The 16,451-nt window shown below is 45.3% G+C and overlaps 1 protein-coding gene across 1 annotated transcript in view; it reads right to left on the bottom strand.

Annotated features, from left to right (window-relative positions):
- The window catches only part of RORA (RAR related orphan receptor A), a 711,987-nt gene extending 703,085 nt beyond the window's left edge, over nt 1-8,902 (bottom strand). The window contains exon 1 of the mRNA XM_042941849.1: nt 8,717-8,902. Within this exon, the coding sequence (XP_042797783.1) occupies nt 8,717-8,882 (166 nt within the window). The 5' untranslated portion in view covers nt 8,883-8,902. The remainder of the gene's footprint in view (nt 1-8,716) is intronic.
- Between the last annotated feature and the right edge of the window lie 7,549 nt (nt 8,903-16,451).

Below are 16,451 nucleotides of genomic sequence, written 5' to 3'. Positions count from 1 at the left end.
ACGCTGTGAAATTTTACATCTTCTGGGTTAACAGCCTGGTCTATGGAAATTGTCCGGGTTCCCACTTTCTGCATAAATGCACTCAACAGAAATGGGCCATGAGTGCCAGAAATGGTAAAAATACAGCTCACAATTTCACACTTGTCATCATCAGTCAACTAATAGGATCACTACAAGAAGCATCATTTTTGATTATCAAAGTATTTCATTTGCCTTTGCTTTCCAATGCTTCATTACCTGGACAATTGAGAGTTATGGGCAGTTCATCCTCCCAGATGCCCTGTCCTTTCAGATATAACATCCCCATCCCACACACTTCCTGGGAGTACACCCTGTGTCGTTACCACGGCCTTCTTACCATCCACTGGCTTTATGACCTTACGGTGCAAATGAAAAGCAATGCAGTTTATCGAAGAGGTTTTAGACTTGCTAAATATACCCTTGTTTCTTCTGTGATTGGTATGTTGGAAATCCATTCACTTCTACACAGTCAGTCTTCCCCAGGACCGGCATCAATCACATGGGATGAGATAAGCTCTCTGCTTCTGGAAGGGGAGAATCACATCTGGTTGGCTTTTCTCCGTCATTGTCCATTTCTTCAGGTTTCTTTAAAACTAATTGGAAGAGTCAATAAACATGCCTGCCAATTCCCTTAACACACTAGGAAGAAGATCATCATGCCCTTCAGACCTGTTCTTATTCTGTTTTTCCAAGTATTCCCTTACCTGCCTTTGTCAATTGGCATTCTCGACAAGTTCGTCATAACTTCTCAAAGTGTCAACTTTTCCTCTTTTCATTGCCCTTGTTAAAGATAATTTAAAATTAGAAAGTCACATTCCCAGCCATTTCAGAGTCAATGCTAATTTCATTTTCTTTTGCACAGAAGTCTCCTTTCCCTCCAGAGATTCCTTTCTTCATTCACTGCCCCCACTCCCCAGCCCCAAACAGACACTCTCCATCCCTGTACACAGTTCTCCGTTCCCCTGCTGCACCCTCCTTATCTCTCCCCCCCAAAATACTTCACCTAGTGAAACACACTTTAGCTTGTGGGTTCTCCTTCCTTCACTCCACTTCGGAGAGAAATGTCTGTGTCTGGAGATTGTAAAGTCACCTTCAGGAAAGAGGCATACAGTTGGCTGTCAATTAATCAGGATAAGACAGAAAAAATTACATCGTGTGCAGCTTTCTTCTCAGGACATGCATTTATGCTTTGGGGATCAAGAGGATTTCTCCCACACAACCTCAAATTCCGATTTATGCCTTTTGTTGGGCTAACGAATTCTCTACCTAGCAGCACGGCAGTTAATAGTCTGGATTACTTAAAACAGTGATTACCATACCTCCTCATAAATTCAAGTGTTGGTCCCTCAGTTTTTCCCCCCGTTTATCCTCGGTAGCATTCTTTGCTCACAAAGTATGTTCAAAAATCTTATATTCTCTAATTGTTAGTCCCGCATCTAGTTTGACATATAGATTTTAAGCCAGTTTACTTTCCCCCATTAAGCACAGACCCAAACGTCACCATTCCTGTCACGTATACAATTCCATCAAGTTTCAGAGTGTCATTTATACACAATTTTATTTCTTCTTACTTCTTTCACACACGCCTACCACTTACGTACAGCAACTTCACTACATTCATATTTCATAAACTTCATCAGTATTCAGCCAAATCCTCCCCCGAAGTAAGCTAGGTATTTTTAACAAGGCGCTGCCTCTTTCACAGGCTTGAGGATCCTGTACTAAGTGGCACCCTTCCTTGTGCCCCAGAAGAGTTTCATCTATCGCTGTCTGTTCATGGATGGAGGGACTTCCTGATTATTTCAGAAAAAAAAAAAAACAAAAAAACTTTAAGATAGTTCACAATCAAAACTCAAATAACACTGCTAGAGAGGATGAGAGGCTGGGAGATCATGAGGCCTCTAAACCCTGCAAGCATTCCTACTCAGTTCCAGCCTCTGACTGAGCTTCAGGAAAAACAGCACCTCCAGCACCTTCAAGGGGGTGGGAAACCTGCACTCTCAACTGGAGGTGGCCACCGCGGAGGGCTCTGCAGCCGGCCACCAGCGCCTCGGTTGTGCGCACAAGACAATCACCAGGAGGCCACAGGGCCAAGCCACCGTCAATGTGCCACGGCACATAATGTGATAAGACAGTCTGTAATGGTGACATGTCAACAGAGGCCATAAACATCTGTCAGGAAAGCAAACAAAACACAACAGTTCTTCCACCAACACAAGGGAATTGTTACCTGTAATTCTTTTTAACTTCAGCCTGTAAAAGTGGGAGCAAAAAGCCAAGCCACGAGCTGTGGCACACGTATTCCTCATCGTGCCCCCTCCCCCTCTTCCGAGGCCTTCTCTAGACAATCTCCTTGATGTCCTTACTCCAAAAACAAACTAATAATAATTGGGCTGTCACAGAAGAGCACCATGACTCCTAAAAAGAATCTGCAATGTTGAGACATCAAAGATACCAGAAGATAACCGCAGACTATCATTAAGTCAGGTGGGGCGGCCCTGAGAAAGTCAGCCTCTGATGGCACGGTCCTGGGGAGGCTTTCCATACTGGCCCGGTGAACAAAGGCCCACACTTTAAAGGAGAATCTCCTTTAGGGGAATTTAAATGTTCCTTATTGATATTCTTGAAAGTCTTCTCTCAAACCCAGAATTTCCTAGCTTTTAAGATTTATTAGATACCCCTCAGTATATCTAAGGAAGACGCAAAATTAGCTGATATTTCTATCCACCATTATTACACGGGAGAGAAGTTATATAATGCTACGGTAATATATTACATAACTTATTTGTAAATACAACAGTCTTCTTAAATATCTGAGAATGACTTTACATCCTCTATAACTGTAGGGAAAGAATTAGGGCTCTAGATTCAGGGTGCAATTTTCCTAGAAAGTAAAAACCTCAGTTAACCAGAATTAACTAATTAAAGGGAATTTTCGTTTTGGTCCTTGCAAGTTAGAGAACAAAAACGGCAAATAACAAAACATACTGATATCGAGGACTTAATGGAAAAAGAAAACAATTTTCAAACCGGGATCATGGCAGATTTAGTCCAATCTCTGGCACTGTCTCCATTCACAGTTCTATAATGTACAATCAGAATTCATCCTCAGAACAGTGACCCTGTGGCACTGTAAGATCCTCAAACCTCAAAGAAAGATTCAATTACATTCCCAATGTTCTTTCCGGGGTAGGAAAGGGGACCAGCACATTTAAAAAGCATATTCAACAAGAAAAAGACAGAAAAGATTTCTGGTTAATCTACCGTTAGCCAGAAAAACGAATTCATTAGTAATGCCTTGGTACCCTTATAGAAAAATAGAAAAATCATGATTTACTGTATATTAATCAACACTTGAACACTGATTATCTAGAGAATTTTTTTTTAAAGCACTAATTCAAAATGATTCACTTTTATTTCTCTTAACATACAGTTTAGTAAGATGAATGAAAAACTGAACAGCTCATTTCCAAACCAACACTTCCCATTATGAATCACACACACACACACACACACACACACACACACACACACACACACACAATCCCCCACACCCCAAAAAGCCAGAACACTACTTTAAAAATGACAGAAGGGAGAACAGAGCAGGGAGGGAGGGAGGGACAGAGAGACTGTTCGTAGAAGTTCTCAACAAGGATGATAGTCTTCACATTCAGATAGTCTTCATATTCAAACTATGGTATTCCACATTCTAAGTTAATGTTCACTCCGGAACCGGAAGGCCTTTCAAAGCAGACTCTTGTCGCTCTAGAAGAATCTATCACTAATCTGGGATGACTGGTCAGGAATCTCCTTGAGGGAGCAGACGATGTCTACCTCAGAGTTCCTGAACAATGGCTCACGGAAGACAAAGCGGGTGAGCAGAACGTTATGTCACATGGAGAGAGCTGGATTTTCTAGAAAACGTAGTCTTTTGCACACAGGGCAGTCACATCATTATTTCTTCCCAGACACGTGAAATGTAGTTATGTATTTTGCTTCTATAGACACGTAAGTACAAATATAACCTAAGAAGCACAATCCATCAAGTAGACTAAGAAGATGAGGGCACAGAGAAGAGCACACTCTTAAGAATTTTCAGAGACATCCAAACCAGTCTGCACTTCAAACATCACACCACAACATCCTGGAGGCAAAAATGGGAGAATGGAGAGAAATAACGCGCATCTTAAGTCAGATGTGACAAAAGTGTGGCCCCAGGATCAGAACCCATGGGCTTGTCTCACTCGCATTCCAAAAGTTAGCTCTGGACAGGGGTCAGTTCACTTCCAAAAGAAATTCAGCCGTCACCAAAAATCCTCAGAACATTTCACCTGGAGGTACAACTACAACAATGAATATTCTCACACCTCCCTACATCCCACTTAGGAACCTGGTGTGGAACTAGGCGTGTACCGCCTGTCACCTCTGCTGCCTTGAAAACACCAGCTGAAGGGTCTCATAGTTAGGGAGCTTCCATGCAGGCTCCATATTTCAGCTTTGGAAAGGGAGACATGTTCTACAGCCAAGGCTTCTCATCATGCCGGTAGGTTCTGGAAAATTCCAAAAGGTGACTAACATAAAATGAGTCTGCTACAAAAGTTTTTAGCCATTCAGGATTTGACTTTTGGATTAATAATACAATTCTTTTTAAGAAATAAGGGGGGAGCAACAAAAAAGGTTATCACAACTATCACCAAATGCATTTTCTAAAATTATTCCATTACATTTTTTAAGGCTCTAATTAGAAATGTTTTTTATGAGCAATTTACCAGAAAATTAAAGTCCCTTAGTTTAAAAAAATATTTATCCCATCCCTCCGGCAAAGGATTTTATCCCAGCCAGTAGCTCTTTCAAACTATGGGGCATCATTTATTTGCTCACGGTGGAGAGCCAGGACCATGTTAGAAAAGCTGATCTGCGAATCGATCTCTAGATAGGGCTCTAAATTGCCAGGCAAGAAGGGCACCTCCCAGAAAGTGAATCAGCCAAGACTGAAAGCGGGGTGTGGAGGTGAAGCACTTGGGTTATGTGGTTCTAGAAGTCCTCAGGGCTACAAATAAACTACAGGCCTTGTTAACTGATTTTACGTCAATCTCAACTGAGTTTCCAGGGGGTTCAATCTCAACCCAACTGAGCTTTTCAGTGTTAATCCCGTCTTCTGGTTTCGATTTTTCCCTCAGGTTGGCCTGCCCTAAAAGCCTTCAACCTACTGCACGAGTGTTCCAGACCAACTGCGTGCCACACAGCCCTGTGAGGATAACTTTAGGGAAGTACAATATGTAAGCTTCTGGCATGCATATAATAATGAGATTCTGGAAAAGGGTTTTTAACAACAGTTATGTCACAATGCTTATGGCTCCCTGAAGTCTCTGAAAGCCTTGTTAAATTAAAGATTCGCTGTGTTTTTTTCCGCCTCATTCTTACTTCCCATGTTGTCTCTTGCCTTTCTTTTTTCCCTTTCATTGTTCTGTGAAGATGGTACTGAATGACACCAGCCATCATTAATACCACCTAGAAAACAGGACAGTTTCAGTACAAGTGCTAAGGATCTCTGCTAGTTTTAAGGACTGGGGGAGGTCCGAATTTCAGATTACAAAGTCATGCATCCGATTTTGGCAGCTCAGGCACTTAAGGGTACGCAGTCCATTCACACGGGGATTCCCAGGAGCGTGGCAGTCAGCAACAGCTTCAAGTGCACCTAAGTCATGTCTCATGAGGTCACCTCAATGTCATGAGAATCCAGACCACAGTTTCTGTGGACTGCACAACATCGACTGGCTGGAAGCTAACCCTGCTACCTCTCTGGAAAGCATCTCCCAAATCCAAAAGCTTCCCACTTCACCCAATGCCAAGAACTCCATTCAATCCTCCCTGAGGTTGAAAATGCTAATTATAAGGTGATGATGTTTGCTTTTCCTTTTGAGTTGTGTGCCTTTATGTTTTAAGTATTAAAAAGGCGTAATCACCTAGTGTATAGGTTAATTTCTCTCCGATACTGTAATTTATGCAACATTAATACTGGATGCCAGCTCCAATTTTCTTGCTGCTTACACTCTGGGAGCCGGCTTGCATATTCTGCCAACTCCATTACATCATCTGAAAACCCAAACATTTCCCATTTTCAAATCACTCTCCTCTACCAGGCGTACTTACACATTCTCTCTTTTTCTCCCTAGGTCACACACACAAAGACTGGTATCCCTGAGGAGCAGACACTACATCTGAGGTTAAAGTCTGCAAATGCACATAATTTCTGGAAGCTATTACTACTGCTGTGTTAGCTAAAGGATGCCTCCATCTCTGACCTTCCTTTTTCCATTCAGACTGTTATATAACCTAGTGCCTGCGTGCAGGATGTGAGTTGAGTGTTTGGGCCTTACCTCTTCTCCCTCCCCCTAGTAAATCCTGGGAGGGATGGACTAGGGGATGGTTCAAAGAAGAGTGAGGGGAAGGGGTGATCCTCTAGGGGGCAAGGGGATAAAGGTCAACAGGTCAGCTGTGCAAGATGCATCCCACCCCTACTTTTTCCCTCTCCCCTTTTTGCTATGCCTGGGGTCTGGTGGTACTGAATGCCCAGCGTTATGTAATTTGCAAGAACAGCAAGTTACAGATTTGTTAGTCAGTTCTGCAGCCTGTCACCCTGGTCTCTTGCAAGAACACCTTCTGGCAAGAATGACACCTGAAGATGCTAATAACACACGGAAGGGGGGAGGTTAACACAGAAGGGGGTGGCAGCACAAACCAGAAATTAGTGTGGCTTCGTATATACTATGTTCTGCCCCCCCCCCCCCGCTTTAAAAAAAAAAAAAAAAAACTCAGAAACACATGAAGGGGATTTTCTCCAGTGTTTCTGATTAACCCTGTTACATAACCCGCTCGCATTCCAAATCCACCGTCTCAGGGTCTAAATATACTCTTTGCAGCCAAAAGCTCTCCACACACAAACTCACCAAGCTGGCGACAGGACCCGGCCCCCAGCCCTGATCCCCCTCCCTTTACCCCCGGCCCTCGATCCACACCCCCCCCCCCCTCCGCTCAAACCGCGGTTCAGCGTGTTCACTCCTCGGAAATCGCCTTTAATTAAATGTTTTTCGTGTGTGTCATCCTGATGGCTTTTACTGTACTCGAATTCCGTGAATGGGAAAGCGCCCGGACAGGGGGTGTGGCTAAGGTGGGGGGGGGGGTGAATACTGTAAAACAGCCAGCACATGATCAGCCATATTCCTACCTCCAACTATAACATCGAGAGGAAGGGAGCGGCTCCCGGGCCCCCACTCGCCTCTCCCCAGCCCTCCCCAGTCGCCGCCAGAAGCCGAATGGCAAGAGGAGGGGGCGCGCTGGGCCAGTGCCCAAGCCTGGGCTGGAGATCCTCCCGATCCCCAGCCCCGGGCTGCTCGAGCGAGCCCGCTTCCTCCGGAGTGACAGGCGTGATTTATACATTATTTACAACAGTAATTAAAGCCGTAGCTTCCTCCGGTTCTTTGCAAACTCCAGGCGCAATCAAATAAATAATCCCCCACCCCCAAGACCCCCCCCCCACACACACATCAGGTTCCCACACCTTTAAGAAAGAGAGTTAGCTTTCCCGAACACTCGACTTTTAACTAGAAAAAAGCAAAGAGGGGGCAAAGGAGCCCCCCCCCCCACCGCACATACTCTCCAAAATGAAGTGTAAAAATCGCTCAGGGTAGGTGTGTGTATGGGGGGGTGGGGGGGACATCTCTCGCACTATCCAACCAGCATTCAACTCTCGCTGACCATTCCCAGGTTCTTACAGAAACGCTTGAACCTCAGAGAGGGAAGGATTCCCAGGGCAGAAATAAGTTTGGGTGCATTTCGATCTTTCTGTTTCTGCTTGTTTGCTTTTGCAAACGCTCACTCCGAATGCGCGTGGAGCGTCCCACACCACCACCGCCCTCCGCGCGCTGGCGTGCACACGCCCCCCGCCAGCCTGGGCGCTGGGTTGCGAACCCGGGGTCTGCAAACTTGCGGATCTCCCCTAGCCGCGCCCGCCAAACAACTTGGCGAACACCTCGCGCGCCCGCACCCCCCTTCCTCCAGCCGTTCCTCCAAATCCCAAACCCACCGCCGTGGTCCAGAGAAGGTGCCCACGTCGCCCCCAGATCCAGAAGCGCCCCCTCTCCACCCTCGGGGCTTCCCAGGTCGCTCACTCCTCCCGCACCCCCTCAGCTCTGCGGGGGGGCTGAAAACACACCCCGTCTGGGGCAGCCGGGGCCAAAACTGTCAAGAGGAGAAAAGGTAACGCCGGAGGAGGGTGGCCATAAACGGATTTTTTTTTCCTTCTTAAAAGGACACTGCCGCTTTAAAAGTTTCTTTCCCGGGCCCCCACTCTCCGGTTCTCCGTATTTTGGGGGAGCGTATTTAATTTGGGCTACGCATCTTTCCTCCTCTTTGCAGAAAAATCAAAGCCTGGGGGTGAGCCCGCCGGCTGTCAACCCTCCTGCCGCCTCCCCCGCCCCCCTCTCCTCCTGCAACCCGAGAACGGGCTGCAAAAGTTTGCAACATTTCTGGGGGGCGGAGGGGGGAGGGGAGGGGGGCTCTCCGGGCTCGGGGCGCCGCTGCAGGCTCGCGCGCGGCCCCGGACCCCGCGCTCCGGGCGCCCGCTCCCGGCCGGCCCCCGCTCCGCTCCCGGGCTCCCGCCGCCCCCTCCTCAGCCCCTCTCGCAGCCTCCTACCTCTGCTGGTGCTGGAATAGCTCTGTCTGCGCACCGGGGCGGGCGGCTCGCTCTTGCGGGCGGATTCCTGGTTCAGCGGGGTCTCCCTGGCGCCGGCGGCCGCGTCCGCGCCGCTGCTGCCCGGCTCGCTGGCGGCGGGGTCGGGGGCTGCCGGAGCTGACTCCATGTTTTTTCCCAATGTAGAGATCGCTGGAGATGGCGAGCTCCGAGACTCCCTCTATCTTCTGTTTTCAGAGCAACTCTATGGTACCAAAAAAAAAAAAAAAAGGGGGGGGGGTAGAAAGAGACCAGGGAGAGCAGGAGAGAGAGAGCAGGCGGCGGCGGCGGGCGAGCGAGAGCGCGAGGGAGCGCGCGGAGTGTGTCTGGGTGGACGTAAGTGTGCGCCCGAGAGGGGTTGGGAGGCGGGTCTGGCCACAGGCAGCGCTAGCGAGAGCTTCTCCAGCCGGCCCCCACACCCACATTCCCCACCCTCCAGACCCCAGACCGAGAGCCACCGACTGGCTGCCAATTTTGGGAGGCGGGGGGGGGGGGAGGGGGCCGGAGGGGAAAGGCTCCCTTGCCCCGATCCTCCCCTTTCCCCAGCCCAGGGACAGAAATTAAGACCGGCGAGATGATTCCGTGCCTACTTCTGAGACTCTCTCGGGAACACAACTCGTCCCCATCTGCAGCCAGCCTGAGAAGAGACAAATGATTCCACGTTGGGGAATCGCAGGTAGCTTCCTGCCAGCCCACCCCAGGACTGAGGAGAAACTAAAAAGGAATTCGACCTGGGATGACACCCCAAGGAAGGAGGAGGAATGGGGGGGGGGGGGGGGACGTGGCACTTATTACTTCGGGATGGGACGTCCAGTGGGTTTCCAGTCTTGGTTTGATACATTGGTGTCTAAAACAGATTTTGAGTCCAGAATCGCCGTGGACAGCCAATTTCTGGTGTGGTTGAAAGAGGTGGCTTTCAGCTCCTTTGCTGTTTCCTCTGAGAAGGATCCAGAAACCACTTGGCAGGGTAGTTTCTACTGAAGAAAACTTTGGCTTGTTTGGTTGATGACTATCTAAGCTGATTCAAATAGGCCACACCGCATTTAGTTCCGTGTGGCCGCTAATTGCCAATTCCCACTGGTAATTTTGCTATTAAACATACAGTCTCGGCCATAAAAGATATACTGAAGATACATAAATAATATCTGGATGATAAAATTCAGATAATTAACGGTTGCTAGTAAGTCACATCGTCATTCTACACCTCCCTTCCATTGAAACACATCCATCACATAGTAGGTGTTTAATGAAATCCACAGAAGGTAGAGAACTGCATCAATATTACCTTGACCCCAACTTCTATATGAAGGAACAATACAAATTGGATAAGTAGAAAACATTCAGGTGGTAGTAGCCTGGCTTCTCTGCCTCAGTACTCAATCTACCATTTCCTTTTGCATGTGGAGACAGTGATGGACTCATTACTTTTTTTTTTAAGGTATTTATTTATTTATTTATTGAGAGAGAGAAAGCGTGAGCAGGGGAGGGGCATAGAGAGGAGAGAGCAGCTCCAAAGGCAGGCTCCACAGTGTCAGCACTAGCCCCATGCAGGGCTCAAACTCCCGAACCCAGAAAGGTGAGATCATGACCTGAGCAGATATCAGACACTTAACAGACTGAGCCACCCAGGCGCCTGAAATCAGTACATTTTTAACACACACACACACACACACACCTTCCTTTCAGAAAGCTCACAAATTTTAACAATACAAAATATTATTATATACCAGAAGGTGGCATAAATATGTGTATTTAGGGGGTTGGGATGGGAGGGAGAAGTAGGGAACATTTTGCTTTTGCTACCTTCCTGGTTTGGAAAAATGTTTTTTTTTTTTTTAAATAAGGGGGGGGGGGGACCTAGTTAGATAATAGCTTAAGAAAAACCTCCATGTGCCAAACTTCACACATGGTTTGTGTTACTGTTACTGATCTTGGTCTGATTTCAGATACACAGTGCTATTTGCCATGGTCTGTGTGCTAATCAGCAAAACGTGTGGTCCACTCTTCGGAGCGATGTAAATGAGATGTGAACGGTTCTGATACCTTAATCCAGTCTCTGCAAGGATCCCTGGCTTTAGCCTGTCTGTTGGCGCCTACTAACAGAGCCACGATTGTGTTCTCCATCCCAAATCAGATGCGTGGGTTTCCCCATACATCAAAGCACAGATTTCCAGAACAGCCTTCACACCATTTACAACTGGTTAGCCTGTTAATAATGTTCTTGATGCAATTGACCTAGCATGTCACTCTTGACTTTTCTGAGTAAACAAATATATCAAAGTGCACAGTTTAATAAATAAGCAAGTTCCTCTGGGGAAGTGAATATCTCAAAATACACTCACTGCCCCATATTTATTTCAAAATATTTTTTTTAAAAACCTTTTCATCTTAAATTTCACCAATAATTCTATTGGGGATACAAGTGGCTCAAAAATTATCCCTGGCTCCTTTTTAGGTACCAGTAGCAACTCATTAACATTTTTCTGGTTAAGTCTATTCCCCCGGGTCTTCAAATGGTTCCTTTGCTGTTCGCCTTTGTCTAAGCTGGTATTTGTTCACCCTGGAAAGACCTTCCTGAAAATGGCCCTAGTGACCTTAGTCAATTAAGATAGAATCCATATTCCCTTCAGTGGTAAATTCCAGCTCTAAAAAGCCATTCCTCCTAACTCTCTCAAACAATTACTGCTTCTGCAATTTAAAACAATTGGGACCGAAAGTGCTTTCCCCAAGGGAAAAATAAAAGTGAGTTAGATACATTCCTCAACTGTCAATCATTGTTACTAAAGTGTAAATTACCCGGATTGGGGAAGCATTTGAAACCTGAAAAGCACAGTGATTAGGTTTGTATTTTTTTCCTTCCCTCCTGCCCCTCACCTACCTACTAATTAAGGCTTTCCAATTTTTCAAATATTTGGAAAGATAGAAGCCTTCCTTAGACTCCGCTCATTGACAAAGGGCAATAGTGTTTGCTTAAAAATGGTTATTTCACTTTGCACTACTGAGATCTCTGACAGACTTAGAAATGGCTTAGAAAACCCCTGCTTTGTAGAAGAGATAAGCCTAAATCCATTTTCTGCAGACTCTTCTCTCCCTCCCCAGATTCACCAGAACTCTCCCTACCTCCTTGCCAATCCCAGACTCCCCTCTTTACGGTAACACTAGTTTGGGTTTTCTTATTCCAGGATAGTTACTGGGAACCTCAGAGTTAGCTTTGACTCTCCTCTCTCTCACCACTGCCCCTACCTAGCTCTCCACATCTTAACATACTTGCCAAGTGCTTTAAATTCCACCTCTCTGACATCTGCCCTTCCCTTTCTACAACGAGTGGTCCAGTTCCACACATTTTTGCTCACCTAAACCATTACAATACCCTTCCAAGTAACTGGCCTTTGGTCTTCTAACCATTCTAATCCATCCCAGATAACATTGCCAAGTTAATTACCCTGAACTACAGCTCTCATTTCCCACCATGTCACTCCCCTGCTTGTAAGACTTTAATGGCTCCCCATTGCCTATCCAATTAATTACTAACTAGTCTACACGGTATTCAAGGCTCTACCTCACTTATCTCTGCACTCCTGCACCAGGGATGGCACATCGATCTCCTTTTATGAAGGACTTCCTGAGGTTGGTTGGAAAGGTGTGGGCTGTGATTAATGAATGCTGTCTCCCATGGGTGGAGGATTGGGAGTGTGTGGAGTTTGCCAAACTGCCTTACGTCCTTTACATAATCCCTCACAATCCATGTGTAATCCTCAGACCACACCACCATGTGCTGCTTCCTACGCTTCCTCCTGCTTGTAGTGCCAGAGACAGGGACAGTTAGTTGCCTATGCGTCTTTTCCCGAAATGCTCTGCTTGCCTTTCTCTGTTTACTGAAACCCTACCTTTCTTTCAAGGTCCATTCTAAAAGGCAGCTCTTCTGTGAAACTTTCTCTGATTTACCCCAAACCAAATATTTGAACTGTCTTGGTACTGTTGACCCTTGAACAACGCAGGGGTTAGGGGCACTGACCCACCGTGCAGTCGAAAATCCACGTATAACTTTTGACTCCCCCGAAACTTCACTAATAGCTTACTGTTGACTGGAAGCCTTGCTTATAGCATAAACGGTCAACACTTATTTTGTATGTTATATGTTTTATATAATGTGTTCTTAAAGTAAGCCAGAGAACAGAAAATGTTGGTAAGAAAATCATAACGAAGAGAAAATACATTTATATATTGTACCGTATCAAAAAAAAAATCTTCAGATAAGTGGACCCGTGCTGTTGAAACCCGTGTTGTTCAAGGGTTGACTATACTTTGCACCCCTCTTAAGGCATTCAGCATACTTTTATCTACTTTGTGTTGTCCTTGGTTGAACATTTGCCTTACCCTTCCTGGTGAAAGATAGGTTCCTTGAAAACAGGCGCTCTGCCCTGGCACATAGTAGGCACGCATTAGAGTTAGTGGATTTGGGGAATGGAATTAATAAACTAATCATAACACGGCATGTCCACACAGTGTTCCATTACACAACAAGAATGAAAACCTAAGCATTTCAACTTTCAATCACTTGAAATAAGCCTTTCCTTCCTGGATAAAAGATTAGTTGACATGTATGGGCTGTTAAAATTTATATATGCAAAAAAGTTCACAGTTATTTTCTTTGCATTTTGTGGAGAGGGAGAGCAGGAAAATTATGGAAATATATAGTAGAATATCCTTGGGAGAGGGGAACTTTCTACAACATGCCTAAGAACAAAGAAGACAGAAAATTAAAACTGAGTGCCCGGACAACAAGTTTCTTTTCTTTCAAAAAAACATCAAGAAGCCAAAGCTGGACTCTATGCTGAAAATAGAAGAAACACAAATGAAAATGTAGCACTGCTTTTGGGTATGGGAGGGGCTCCATCCTGCTGCAAGGCTTGAAGGTTTGCACACGGGGCAACTCCAGCCGCTTAAGTCCAGGGTAGGAAGGGCCGACTGTTCACATCGGAGAAGGAAGCATATAAAACTGAAGTCCTCACGGGTAGGAACAGGAGAGACAGGCTTGCCAGATGCTAGGAAATCAGGAAGATCAAGGGACCCAGCATCCACTCTGGATGATCCACTGTAACTCTCTTCCCATTTTGTGAAAGAGGAAACTAAAATGCAGAGAACTGCCTTGCTTAAGACCACCCAGTTAGTTAATCTGTTCCCTGACCTGGTAGAGTCAGAGCATGAATTCAAGACCCAGCTCTGCCATGAAGAAGCAGTGGGTTGATAGTAAGTCGCTAATCTTTCTAGGTCTGTTTCCTTTTCTATGTATGAGGGTTGTTAGGAGGGTTAGATGAGATGATCCTTCTAGAATGCTTGCCACTCAAAAGTTTGCTATTATTCTTAATCATCTTGTAGGAGTTTTTGCTTTTTTTAATTTTTAATGTTTATTTATTTTCGGGACAGAGACAGAGAGTGAGCGGGGGTGGGGAGGGAGGGGGAACAGAGAGAGATGGAGACAAAATCCGAAGCAGGCTCCAGGCTCTGAGCTGTCAGCACAGAGCCTGACTAGGGGCTTGGACCCATGAACCAGGAGATCATGACCTGAGCCGAAGTCAGATGCTTAACTGACTGAGACACCCAGGCACCTCTCATCATATAGGATTTAATAAAATACTATATAAAGTTGGGGCACCTGGGTGCTCAGGCAGTTGAGTGTCTGACTTTGGCTCAGGTCATGATCTCACATTTTGTGAGTTCAAGCCCCACGTCGGGCTCACTGCTGTCAGTGCAGGGCCCACTTCAAATCCTCTGTCCCCCTCTCGCTGCCCCTCCCCCACTTGCGCTCTCTCAAAAACAAAAACAAAATACTGTAAAAAGCTGAACTGTCCAGTACAGTAACCACTAGCTACATGTGGCAATATATTGAGTACTTGAAATGTGGCTAATCCAAACTGAAATATATGATAAATGTTAAAACCCACATTAGATCTCAAACGTGGCACACAAAAATGTAATGGCTCACTAAAATTTTGTATTGATTGCATGGTGAAATGATAATAGTTTGCCTGTACTATTCAATAAAATATACTATTAAAATTAATTTCACCTCTTTTATCTTTAAAAAGTCTGGCTACTGAAAATATAAAATTAGTATATGCTTTACATTATACACTTATTGGATAATGCTAATATGGAACATATATGGCACACAGGTAAGTATCATGATGCTTTAGAGTAATCATTAGGGTTCAACTGGGGAACCACTGGGTCAAGAGTCAAATGACATCTATCTTGTCATTTTACAAAATGTGCTCCTATTATTAATTGTGCTCCTGTTATTTTCAGGGCATTGAGCTAGATTCTAAGGAAAATACAGATAAAACTATTATGTCTTACAGTGAAGGTAAGAAGTGCACACCAAAACTAAGGGGCATTCATTCCATGATGAGGCTTCAACTGCCCTAGGGATCAGCATGCAAGTTACTAAAGATCTTTCTAAGGGAATAGAACACGAGGGGCTCTGCCCTGGGCAGCTAATGTTCACTTTGTTACCTTAACAAACCGAGTATGTGGACTTCAATAAGCGCAAGACGTTTGACAACATCCAAATGCCAAGGAACTTACCGAACATGGAAGTTTCCAACCAGAAACACCCAAGTTTCACCTGGACGACTGAGGTGATATGCTGGGTCCTTCACAGAACCGTCATGATCCCACTGACATTGAGCTCACAAATATTTTTGGCTGGCTTTGAAAAACATAAGGGTCGGGGCGCCTGGGTGGCTCAGTCAGTTAAGCGTCCGACTTCAACTCAGGTCACAATCTCACGGTCCGTGAGTTCAAGCCCCGCGTCGGGCTCCGGGCTGATGGCTCAGAGCCTGGAGCCTGCTTCCGATTCTGTGTCTCCCTCTCTCTCTCTGCCCCTCCCCCGTTCATGCTCTGTCTCTGTCTCAAAAATAAATAAACGTTAAAAAAAAATTAAAAAAAGAAAGAAAAACATAAGGGTAAAGAAGGCCAGATTGGAAGCTCCTTGAAGGCAGGGACCCTGTCTCACTTGTTCACCTGTGCAAGCACTGTGTCCAACACACAATAAACGCAATTTTCGTCAACTGAATTAGTGAATGGATGAGGTATGGTTGGGGAAAAAAAGGAAACTGACTACGTCAACAAATAAAGGAGTACAGTTTACTTACTAGGCACGTTCTCTTATCTCCTAGTTATTTTATAGATTAGATTCCTCCACGTTGCCATAAAACAATTCACTCTACTTCTTTAAAGTTCCATCTTCGCGTCTATAGAATAGACATGATGACTTTTTTTTTTCTAACTACTTAACTTACACAAGAGTTGATGAAGTTCAGATAATATAGATGAAAGTGACTTGGAAATGCTAAGAGGAGTATTCCTGACAGAACGGTATTTGACAACAGTCCCATATGATTGCTACTAGCCACATGTAGCTATGGAACACGTGAGATATGGCTAATGTGATTAACAAACTGGATTTTTTTCCTTTTAAATAGACTTTATTTTTTTAAAAGGTTTATTTATTTATTTGGGGGAGTGCAGAGAGAAAGAGGAATAGAGAGAATCTCAAGCAGGCTCCTCGCCATCAGTGCAGAGCACGATGCAGGGCTTGATCCCACAAATGGTGAGATCGTGACCTGAGCTGAAATCAAGAGTCGGGCACTTCACCAACCGAGCCACCCAGGCACCCCAACTTTACCTTTCTAGA

The sequence above is a fragment of the Panthera leo genome, chromosome B3 (assembly GCF_018350215.1).
Source record: "Panthera leo isolate Ple1 chromosome B3, P.leo_Ple1_pat1.1, whole genome shotgun sequence".
NCBI classification, from domain to species: Eukaryota; Metazoa; Chordata; class Mammalia; order Carnivora; family Felidae; genus Panthera; species Panthera leo.
Note: the sequence above shows the minus strand (reverse complement) of the source record. Positions and strands in the feature narration are given on the sequence as shown.